The sequence below is a fragment of the Hoplias malabaricus genome, chromosome 7 (assembly GCF_029633855.1).
Source record: "Hoplias malabaricus isolate fHopMal1 chromosome 7, fHopMal1.hap1, whole genome shotgun sequence".
In the NCBI taxonomy this organism is placed as follows: domain Eukaryota; kingdom Metazoa; phylum Chordata; class Actinopteri; order Characiformes; family Erythrinidae; genus Hoplias; species Hoplias malabaricus.
The window spans coordinates 23248258-23260805 of NC_089806.1; the positions used below are offsets into that span (position 1 = coordinate 23248258).

A 12548-nucleotide genomic window follows, 5' to 3' on the forward strand; every position below is an offset into this window, starting at 1 on the left:
ATTGTGCTGGTAACAAGGGGCTCAGGCACAGCAGTGCTACTAGAGTTTTTAAACACTGTGTCCACTTAGTGTTCACTAAATTATAACAAGATATGCATATAAATATAATAAATAAGTGCAAATTTGTGTGGGTTAAGTTCATTTTTTGAAAAGCACAAGTACACTTTCACCTCGGTTTTCAGTGAATCCTATGTGAATTTTCAGTTAATTTCTAGCACCCAAACCCTCTCAGGGATACTCTGTCCTTTCTCTATCTCTATCTCTGTGTGTGTGCAGCCATAGCGCCAGCGTGTTGATTTACTTCTGGAGACGGCTGTTAAGATAGCTACTGCTCCCAGACAATGGACTCAAATATGACAGAATTACTCAGTGACCTTTGACCCATTCTCCATTAGGACCCAGGTGATTTTTTAGTGTGGGCTGAAGGGCAATGAACTGCAGGTCACTAATTACACACACACACACACACACACACACACACTCTCTCTCTCTCTCTCTCTCTCTCTCTCTCCTGGACTATAGTGGACTTTTATAAGAATACAGATAGAATAGCATTAAAGGAGATAACAGCACTGAACAGTGATCCTCACCTGAGAGCTGAGTATAGAATCTCAGATAGAAATGTGTGTTTGTTTAAACTCCATTAGATTCATAGTGACGTGCAAAGATCTTGGACCCTGGAGAACATTATATTTAAAAAGCTAATTAACTGGACACTAATATTTTTATTTCATAAACACAATAAATACAAATATCAATGCAATAAGTATTTAAACATATGATTTCGTTGTAAATGTGTTTATGCAATAATTTTTAAACCAATCCTGATTATGATTATTTAGTAACAGTATATATTATTTTAGTAGTTATTATCTGGTACCTGGTTTTGCTCGTCAACACTTCATACAGTTAAATAAAATTCTAATGGAGATGGAGGTACCAACTTAAATAGAAAATAGGCTTAGAGCTCAATATCAACGCTATTTATTGAATAAGGTTAGTAGTAAATATGAACATCAACATTTTGGACTTTTATATGGCCTCTATCAGACAGAAGGCAAAAGCATGTTACAGCTGACCACTGCAGTAATCAGAGGCTTAGACCCAAGTGGACTAACCAGAGACATTTCTAATTTTCCACCAACAAAATGACTGCCGTTACTAAATATGGATATGAATAATCCTGCAAACTGCATGATAGCAAAAATCAGTTTCTCTGTGTCCAGTTTTCACAGGTTCAGCATGAAGCAAACACCAATTACTCTAGCACTGTCTCTGAGGAGCGCTGACAGTCTGTTTTCATGCAGGACCCTCCTCACAGACTTAGGGACCAACAGTGAGATGGACCTGCACATACAGAGCCCCCTCACCCCCAGCTAATTGCAGGCAACACGTCAAAGCAAACACATGGCACTGGCTATGGATATCTGATATTAGCACTTCAGCCCTATTAAAGCTAACTGTATATACACTAATGTATAAATAATGACTTTTTCCACAAGTGTGAAGAGAGTTACTGCAGGGTGGGTACAGTCGATGGTCCAGACTCTACTAGGGTGGCACAGACATTCAGGAATACAACTTGGGACAATATAAACATGGCACACTGACACTCCAACTTGTCAGGCAGAATATGAACACGTCCCTTCATGGAATCCTCTATATATAGCTGCCAGTCATTTTATTTTCAGCCTAAATACATCCAGTTAACACAGGCTTATATACTACATGGCCAAATGTTTGTGGATTACCTCTGAAATTGAGGGTATTAATAGGTACTTTATTCTCCTCTGATAAAGTAACAGCTTCAAGTCTCATGGGAAGGCTTTATGCTAGATTTTGGAACACTGCTGCAAGGGTCAGGCTGAGGTTTTTATATCCTTCTAGCTCACACCAGGCATTAGCCATATTAATACAGGTTCATGTATGCCTACTCCAGAGTATCCCATTCCTTTTCATGTTTTTCAGTAGAGATTATACAAGCTTTGGTGACACAATTGGTGAATATTAAAGTAGCTGAATTAACTGAAAATAAGGGGTGTCTACAAACAGTTAATTATAATCATACACAAGATAAGATGTAAAATATCCTATGCCAATCCATTAGAGCTTCACATATGGCCCACCACACTCTCTTCCTACCGGCAGCCACCAAAATTCCTGTTGAATCCTACACCTCAATGCTAAGGTTGCTGTTGCTGTTTATGACCCAACCAGCAACCAGCTATCCTTAACAACTACGGTTACTCATTGAGCCCAGCCCATGAGTACCCAGCCAGCCACTGTGTCACTAGTTCTTCACAGGGGTCATCAGGCAAGCACCTCCCCTCATTGGTGTTGCACTGAATTAAGCCCACAACACCTCCAGAATGATCAACAGTGAAGTCTGGTGTGCCAGACCCACCCCCCCTCTAAGCCAGCTTTACCTTACCCTTTACCATCAACAACCGTAAATACACACTGGCCTCCCTGGTGACTAAAGCTGTAGCTAGCCCCACTGGCACTGTTAATGCATGCTCAGTGCCACCAGTTCCATATGAACTTTGCATACTACATCACTAACAATCCCAATAGAATCTCTACAGTACATTTCCCCAAGAAATCTCTCCTTATCCACAACCACTGACTAGACCTTTCGGCAGTTTCTGATAACTCCTTCACAGCTGCCCTTAGCTTCAGGCCCCTGATGATGAACTGCACAAGCAAGGATGTGGCCAATTTGGCTACAAATCCTCTAACACCTATCTAACACCGGTGTCTTATATGTGCCTGCTACCCACGTTCCCTCACCTCAGCCGTCAAGTCTGCATACGTCAGCTTCTTCCTTTCGAATGCTTCATCTACTTCATCCTCAAATGGAACCGTTAACTCTATGAAAAAAACTATCCATGTACTTTCAGAGTAGTGCACCATGACTAGCCTCAGTGAGGTTGACACAGTGCACTCTGGGACCTGCAGCTTTTTTCCTACACCCACCACCAGTCTTGTGCTTCACCCCTGTGCATTTTCTCTAAACTACAGCCACTCGTCAATGCATTAACCTCTAGCCGTTTGCTGCCCAACAAACATGATAAAACCCTTAGTACCTGATTATGTCTCCATGTATACCGACCTTGTGACAAACTAACTTTACAAGCTGATAGAATATGCTTCAGTGTGCCAACCCCTGTACATAATCCACAACTACGGCCTTCACCTACCCACTGTCCAAGATTTTGTGATGTTAGAAAGATGTCATACGTTGCTCCCAGCAAAAATTTAATACAACTTACATTCATCGCCCACAACTCTTGCCAGGAAATATTTTGCTTCTCTAGATTCTCCCATCAAAGCCACTGGCCTTGTTTTGCCTGTGATGATGCTGTCCCACATTGTCTCCCCTTCCTGCTTGTGAATAAAATTAGTCATCATTTGCCTTCTCTCTGGTGATGTGGCCTTACTAAAAGCTTTCCACGAATCACCTGACCCAAGGCCTGCTCTTTCAATCACATCCCTTAGCTCTAATGAGCTGCTGGCTACCTGAATGGCCACTTTCAGATTTCCCTACTTCCTGTTTGTGTGATTGGCACTGCTGCTTTTACCACTGCATCTTTCAATCCTGATAAAATCATCACACACATTGCACATTTAAATTCCTCAACTAAACCTGTGAGTGGTAAAGCCAGTACCCCTCTCCCATACCATGCCATGCTACTTAAACACTGCAGCACCCCTAGCCACTTCCTTATAGCCTTGTTCATAACCCTTTATATCCTCTCTAATTCCATGATTGAAACATCATAAATGGTCAATGGCCACCTAATATGAGGCAGTAAGCCAAACTGCAGACACCACCATTTCAACCTCCCTGGCAGACATGATCTATCAACACTATTAACGGCCTTCATTAGTTCAGGTGCAGGTACTGTAGGGATCATTTCTCCTTTCATCAAAAATTTTCTTGCATAAGATTTCCTTTGACATTCGACAGACATCTAGACTTGCTTGGTTTAACTTTCAGCCTAGACAACCTTAGATTATCATATAGCATCTCCAGCAACCGTCATGTGCAAGACATAGTAGTCGTTAGCATCGTCATGTCATCCATGTAAGCCCTAATTGGGGGACGCTGAGTACCGTCATGCAACCTTTCCTCGCCTACAACCCACTTAGAGGCCCTAATTGCTACCTCCATTGCCATTGTAAATGCTAATGGTGTAATCGTACATACAGCCATTATACCTATTTCTAATTGCTGCCATGATGTAACAAATTCCCCTGTACTAAAGCAAAACTGAATGTCCTCAAAATATGTTTTAACAAGCCTAGTAACCTTATCTTAATGTACTCTTGTTTGTAACTTGCATCAACAACTCAGCAAATAATTAGAAAATCCAACCCAATGGTGTGATGATAATGTCAGCGTAGATTCCACAAATGCAGTTCTTATGTTTTACTTCTCTATATACAAAAAAGTATAATGTGAATTAAAAGCAGCTAGTTATAAACAGAGACATCTCAGTTTCCATGCTGAACCTGTAGTGGACATTCCAGTTCCTGTCCCAGGGAAATCATTAAACTACAGTGAAAGAGGATGCAGAAGAACACAGCTTTTTTGACCTTTGTCTCACAGGTCAAACCTCATGTGACCTTTATACATGAACAAGCCCGATGGAAATGCATTTAATACACTAGGTCAATAAAAGATGCTGGTAATAAATACATATAACAAATGATCTTTTAGATTTATGGAGTTATCTTTGTTGTTTTACTAAATAATGTAATTAAATGTAATTGCATAATAACAGTGTTTATTTCAATGTAAACAACTGAAAAAAAAAATTTGTTCATTCTCCTAAATTTGTGTACTGAACACAAATCTTTTCATTAAATTCATATGAAGGAAAGAATAAAAGTTAAGATTTTGCCATCCCTCAACAGTACAGGTTTAACAGAATTCTCTATTTGTATTTTATTGAACTACAAGTGAGAAATGATAATACAAATTTCCTAAAAGATTATGTTACCCACTTACTTAAAGGGGTTAATGAGTAATTCATACATTGTGAAAATTGCCAAATTCTGTTATTTCTCAAGCTTTGTTGATGGATGTTGAAAGGAACACTTAACTCCATCTGTTGTAAACATGCCTAGTGACCTTTTACACAAGGTATCACATAGCAGTTTTGTTTATAAATTAAGAAAATAGTCTTCTACACTCTCAGAAAAAGGTATGGTAGGGGTGCATTATTGGTCACTAAAGGTACAAACAGCGTAAATTTAAATTTAAAGCTACAACAGTGGTTTTAAAGTCCATTTGTGTTCCATAAAGGAACATTACGTTCTCATCTCCAGAAAGAGAGGTTAATATTTTTAATATTTCATTACTGTGTAGAACAAAAGGACAAAAGTTCTGGAGATGAAATGTGAAATACACACAATTTTAAAATCTACAATTTTAATAGAATAAGATATATATATCTTCCATAAATAAATGTGTGAATATGTACCCTTAAGGGTACCAACACAGTGACAGCAAAAAGTATCACAACAGTGACCGTTTTTCTGACAATGTGGTGATGAATCTTGAAGGTGGGAAGAGAAACAAGCACTTTGAGAAAGATACAGAAGAGTGGCTTGTTTGGGACGGTTTGCTTGTTTATTTTTTATTTTTTTGTTTGTTGATATGGCAAAATTAAAAATTAAAAACCTTTCCAAATTTTCATTCACTGTCTGGCCTCAGAGATGTTAGGGTAGGTGAAAAACATTCTCTAAAAGGTTTTTACTTTCTGGACCTGAATCGACCACTTCTGCTTGTTTGTATTTCTGCTAGTTAGCCAATGAAAAGGAAGACATTTAGCTACCGAGGACAGATACAGTATATGATGCGACAATTTTAATCCTCCTTCGCCAAAGAAATTGGTTTTCTTTTTATATTCATTCCTGATTTTCATTTGTTTTTTTATCAATGTAAAACTTCTGCTGCTTTAAAATGCCATGTTAAAATTTCACAATGGATCCAACCAATAGGTATGTTCCAAAATAACCTGAAATAAAACTCTTTACATTAAAATATTATATAAAATATAATTTTGCCTTTTTTAAAATGACATTTTTGAAGATAAGTAGGGTTTTAACAAAGCAACAAAATACTAGTGTTAGGATGAAATGTCCCTTTAAGCAAGCACAATGAATGATGGCAAGTCTACATGCACATATTCACACAACCCTTTCTCAGACATTGTCTTGACAAGCCCAGTCAACCACAAAGCCACAAACGAGTGGATTTTAAAGCCTACTTTCATTCTAATCTTCATCAACACACAATCAAAGCTATACAGATACAGGCATGTTTTTGGAAAAGCTTCCATCTTGCATGAGGGTCCTGAATTCAATGTGAAAATCAACTAAACATAGCGCCTATAATACTTTGATTGGCAGCTGCTCATCTGCCAACAGCCCCCAGCAGAGCACAAAACTGTAACCTATTCTTCCTTTCTTTACATATTATCTGTTGCGGAAAATATAATAAGACTTCCATCTTGTCTCTTTAATAATCTTTGCATCTCTGAGTGCTGCATGGCAAATATTTTCCATTCAGCTGTGATTTTCCACAGGTTTAAGACTAGAGCCGACTTACGTGCAAAAATTATGAAGCCTTTCTCCTAGGCTGTAGATCATAGAATGGAAAAGATTTTGTATCCATTTTAGAATCTTTAGTTTTTAACACATTGCGTTTTGGAGGAAAAGGCTGAAGGACAATTTTTGGATTGGCCTACATTTTGTGGCTAATGTTTGTATGTGTATTACCCAAGCTTATGTCGGTTACTATACTACCAGTGAACACATGTAAAATAGGAAATATTTACACTTACAAAAAAATAATTCAGTTGGAAATTTTAGTACCATGTGTATTATTTAGCTCAACCGAAATCCAGCATAAGGGCGGCACGGTGATGCAGCAGGTAGTGTCGCAGTCACACAGCTCCAGGAACCTGGAGGTTGTGGGTTTGATTCCCGCTCCGGGTGACTGTCTGTGAGGAGTTGGTGTGTTCTCCCCGTGTCCGCGTGGGTTTCCTCCGGGTGCTCCGGTTTCCTCCCACAGTCCAAAAACACACGTTGCAGGTGGATTGGCGACTCGAAAGTGTCCGTAGGTGTGAGTGTGTGAGTGAATGTGTGTGTGTCTGTGTTGCCCTGTGAAGGACTGGCGTCCCCTCCAGGGTGTATTCCCGCCTTGCGCCCGATGATTCCAGGTAGGCTCTGGACCCACCGCGACCCTGAATTGGATAAGCGGTTACAGATAATGGATGGATGGATGGATGGAAATCCAGCATAGACTTTCAACCATTTACAAATTCAAGTCACACGTCAATGTATTTTAACATTCAGAATCAGAATCCAACTAGACAATGTTGTGTCCTGCTGGAAAAAAATACTGTAGTTTCTAACTGTAAATATAAGCAGTAGATGAGAATAGTTGTTATATGATTAAAATGTTACATTATATTTCAAGCCATTCTTTCCTTTTAATATAAGTAAATGTAAAAAGATTTTAGGATTTTAGATTTTAGAATATTTCTGTTACAGAATAATAGAACAAATGATTACAAATGAACAAAGATATTCACTGGTTTTGAATAATAATAATAAAAAAAAGAAACACTGTTCAAGCACTTTTCTAATGAAATATGAACACCTTCAACCGTTATAACAATAGCCTGTTGTTGTGTAGCCTGCTTTTAACCATAACTTAAACTAATGACTGGTTTTAAACGTGCAGATTAAGAGGGAGACATGAAGAGGCAGTTTTAAAGTCTGGTCTGGGTTGTCTCAGCTGAGGACTGCCATGAGGAGACCTGAGTGCTACGTCATGCTGACGTGGAGAATGTGGAGCAGTGGCTTCACGGCCGCGTCGCAGTGAAAATGTGCCAGAGACCGTAGAGAAAGTATCAGTTTGCGTCCGTGCATTCCCGTTAAAGCCTGGAATTGCTGACATCAGAAACCAGAACAGAACCAGAGACTAGTATGAACACATAAGCCCAGTGATTTAAGTGATTTTAGGCCACGTTTGTACATTACTATTTGGTCATTTTTATTTTTTTTTATTTTGTTTATTTTGTTGTGGAAACCATTCTTCTTTCTCCGAGTTGGGATCTTTTGAGACGCTTCCCGAGGCGCCGTGCTCTGGCCTGCTGTCGCTCCACTCGAGGACACGCCCGCTCACGCTATTATTGGCTGAAAGGCACCGGGAGTAAACACTTCAACACGAGACAGAAAAGTCCCTCTTCAATCACAAGTTCAATATAAATCTCCACAGCAAAAATAAACGCTCGTTTAAAATATTTGATTTTAAACGAGCTGAACTGGGACTACTTTCTGCTTAATATGGAGAGCTGTTTTTGACAGTTCATTACAAACATTGTAAATAGAAGGACGTTTAAAACGCGAAAATGTATGGGCCTATGTCACATAAACAAAATATTACATATATTAAAATATTAATAAATATATCTACAGCATATCTGTAATGTTTCCCTGTGCATGATATACTCTAATATGATCATTAAAACATTTGTGTGGATATGTTAAATATAAAATGTTATCACATGTCCATGTTACAGAAAAAGACGTTTACAATTTAAACATCAGCCTTCTCTCAACACTGCTAGCATTCAACACATTCACATGTTACTGAATTTGGAAGAACGTATATTCCCTAAGATTTCTTGTTAACACCAAGTGGAAGAAAAATTAAAAATTAATTTGTAACATTAAGTTAAAAAGAGAGACAAGAGGTGGGTAGTAACTACAATAATTTATACAGTAAGTGTAATAAACTAAAATTCTAATGGATTTGTATATTTTCATGAGTACAAACTGTATGCAAATATAATTTTTATACTTTTGTCAGTGAGAATATTAAAGCTACTACTACTTTTTTTTTTTTTTTTTACTCCAAAGGCCTATACTTATTTGTATTGGGATACTACATTTTAACATTTTTATCATATCCAGGTGTTGTTGTTTATGAACAGGAACACAAATCATGAGCAAAGTAAGTTCAACAGCATGGCTGGGTGTTTCTGCTTTGAAACTGCAGCGTTCTAGAAGGACACAGTAAAGACCCAGGCTTTAATTGGTCAGAGACCTAAGGAGCCAATCCAGTCAACTTGTGGGACAGACTTTTATCCTGCAGGTGAGCAGTGGAGGGGTAAATGGATGTAAATGTAGGCATTAATTGACTAATGATAAGACTGCACATACCGAATGAAGGTGAAAGTGTAAAGTTACATCTCAGACACTTTAAAAATAGTGTTTTTTATTTCTCTTGGAATAAAACACCTTTCATTTTCATGAACAAAAAACTGCTTTTAGGAGTTTAACTAATGACTGGAGGGAGACTAAGAGCTTCAATCTGTAGTTCAGTTATTTTGTACTCTTACTAAATTGATTAATTGCATTATGAGTTTTTGTACTTCCTTCTACTGAAGTTGTTGTTTTTAAGCTTACTTTAGGCATCATTTCACCCGATGAAAAGCCGATCCGAGTGTTTAGGTTTCTTTACACAGCTCTGGATAAACCCCACTTTCAATCCACTCATGGAAGCACCTGCTTCATCGTGGCATATCTTTAACAACTTTTCAAAATATGTGTTTTGAGTGAAGATGTATTTATTTGTGTGCGTTTCTCTGTTTCTCAGTCTGTCTCTGAGAGAGGGTCTGGTCCCGCCACAGTGTGTGAAGCGGCTAAAGCGCGTAACCAGATATTCAAAAACAATACGTCATCCCACAATGCAATGCGCGAGCCCGTCCTCTCGCAGCAGCATTACCTCATCCCGTGAGCCTCTGCGCGCAGAAAGAATCTTCTGGTGGTCGTCAAGGTAACGCGCCTTATCGGACCGCCGTGTCACGCCCCTTCCACGCTTCCAGCCAATCAGAGATCACGCGAATGACATCATCGGGGAGCAGCATCGCATGCATCCTATTTTTAGTGTGGCGGCGGCGGCAGATAAGGTGGAGAGCAACGGCCGAGGAGCTCATAACACACTGAGACACAGGGAGAGAGTGAGAGAGGTAGAGAGGGAAAGAGAGGGAAAGAAAGGGGGACGGAGTGAGAGAAAAAAGAAAGAAAGAGTGTTTAAATACAAGATAACAACACGGACAGAAAGTTTCGTCTCTTCTTCGCGTGAGACTCCCCCAAGCGACAGAGGCGGAGAAACTTCTCGAAACGGTGTCAAAAGTAGTTTCGGTAACTTTTTCAGCTGTTTTTAAAGTTTGTGTCGCGTGGGAGCACCGAGAGATTAAGGCTGAAAGTTTTGAAAAAGTGACTGCTCGACTTTTTATCTGCTACTGTCTCTTTGTGAGAGACATTTTACACAGAGCCTCTTTTCTGAACTTTCCGAGGGGAGAAGACCGAGGAGGTGCGAGTGTCACTGCTTTGTTCGCACTGTCCCGAGACTGTTCCTGACTTTCCGAGTGGGGAACAACCTTCGGAGAAACCGAACAGAAAGCGAGATTCGGGTGAGCTGAACCGCCTGAAAACTTTCTGCTTTCTCCTTCTATGTCGACGAAGATGGAGACTACTTTCTACGACGACTCTATGAGCGGTGCTTTCTCTCAGCACGACGCCGCCGCCTCCTCCGTGTCAGCCGCCGCTTACGGATACAACGCCAAGGCGCTGAAGCGCAACATGACGCTGAACCTGACGGACCCGGCGGTGGGCGCGCTCAAACCGCACTTGCGCGCCAAAGCCACGGAGCTGCTCACGTCTCCGGACGTCGGGCTGCTGAAGCTGGCCTCTCCGGAGCTCGAGCGCCTGATCATCCAGTCCAGCAACGGCCTCATCACCACCACGCCCACGCCCACCCAGTTCCTTTGCCCCAAGAACGTCACGGACGAGCAGGAAGGCTTTGCCGAGGGTTTCGTGCGGGCCCTGGCGGAGCTGCACCAACAGCACATGCCCTCGGTGCCCTCCGCAGCGCCGCAGACCAACACCACGGTCAACAGCTCCATCGCGCCTCCTGCCTCCGCGGCCTTCAGCTCAGCGGCGCGCAGCGACCCCCCGGTGTACGCGGACCTCAGCACGTTCAACCCGGCCATAAGCAGCGCGGCCACTGGCTTCCCCACTGTCAGCTACACCACCACGGCCCCTCCAGCGCCACCTCAACCCCAGCCCCAGCCGTTGCCTGTGCAGCACCCGAGGCTGCACGCGCTGAAAGAGGAGCCACAGACGGTGCCCGAAATGCCCGGAGAGACGCCGCCTCTGTCGCCCATCGACATGGAGAGCCAGGAGCGCATCAAGGCCGAGCGCAAACGCATGCGCAACCGCATCGCCGCCTCCAAGTGCCGCAAGAGGAAGCTGGAGCGTATCTCGCGCCTGGAGGAGAAGGTGAAGGCACTTAAGTCACAGAACTCGGAGCTCGCGTCCACAGCCAACATGCTGCGCGAGCAGGTGGCACAGCTCAAGCAGAAAGTGATGAACCACGTCAACAGCGGCTGCCAGCTCATGTTGACGCAGCAGCTGCAGACCTTCTGAGGCGGAGGGAGGTACAGAGTGGACGAAAAGAGGAACGGGCCGAAAAGGACACGCTTGTGTAAACGGTGTGAAAACACCCGAGCCTGTGAACAGTGGACCGGACACACCGGACACTAAAGCCCGCGAGACACAGACATGTGTGCGCCGCGTGCCGCGAAAAGGACGTCCTGATGATGGAAGTTTTTAAGAACACGCATAAGAAAAAACAAAAAAAACAAAAAAAAAACTCTCCACAGATCTGCGTCCACGGCACCAGACAGCATGAAAGACTCACTGTTACTTTATTCATTTTGACTTTACTTTTCTAGTGACGAGAGACTCTCTTTTGTTCACTTTGACCAAGTTGTGCATGGACCTGCAGCCTGCAGGAGCGCTCAGTGTTAGAGCACCACAGCTGCGATAGAGACTCCAGCGGGAGCTACGTCCAATACAGTTCTGCAAACACTTTCTATAAGAAAGCTGCCTGACTTCTGAGTTGCAATGTCCTTTTTGTTTTTCAAACGAATCGAATCGACGAGATTTGAGTTAGTCAAGCTTTTCAGCGGTTTTTTTCTAAACAAAAAGTTTCTTAATGAGGTTTCACTCATTGTTATTTGTAAATAAGATCAACAGGGAGTACTTAAGTTTACCATTTGTAATAAAAAATGCTACGTAATTTTTTATGTTTGTTTTCTGAGCTTATCAGAAACTAATCAATATTTATGAACTGTAATAAAGTATGTTCAACGAAAACGTGTTTGTGTGTGTGTGTGTGTGTGTGTGTGTGTGGGGAAGTGCTAGGAGAAACATGTTCAAACATGTTGAGAGAGGCCCTGACTCCTGCTTTTCTTACACAGCTTTGAGTGTACAGGTTTGTCCAGAGTTTAACCCTCTGACAGCCAAACATACACTACAGCCATCGAAAAACAAAACAAAACCCAACATCTGCAGCCTTCAGCATACATTCAGTTACTCTCACCAGCTTTAAACCAGTAGTTATATATGCATACACTGATGTAATAAACATTATTATAAATAAAAATTCAAATGCTTAT

At 41.4% G+C, this 12548-nt stretch overlaps 1 protein-coding gene and 1 long non-coding RNA gene across 3 annotated transcripts in view; one reads left to right on the forward strand and one right to left on the reverse strand.

Moving 5' to 3' along the window:
- The window catches only part of LOC136701485 (uncharacterized), a 49530-nt gene that overhangs the window by 28801 nt on the left and 8181 nt on the right, over positions 1-12548 (reverse strand). The window contains exon 2 of one of the 2 annotated variants that reach the window (XR_010803803.1): positions 9809-10025. The exons of the other annotated variant lie outside the window; for it this stretch is intronic. This is a non-coding gene — a long non-coding RNA (uncharacterized lncRNA). The remainder of the gene's footprint in view (positions 1-9808; positions 10026-12548) is intronic. 2 annotated transcript variants of the gene reach the window in all.
- On the forward strand, positions 10019-12191 carry jun (Jun proto-oncogene, AP-1 transcription factor subunit). The gene has a single exon (XM_066676043.1). The coding sequence runs from the start codon at positions 10540-10542 to the stop codon at positions 11512-11514; it is 975 nt and encodes a 324-aa protein (XP_066532140.1). The 5' UTR covers positions 10019-10539; the 3' UTR covers positions 11515-12191.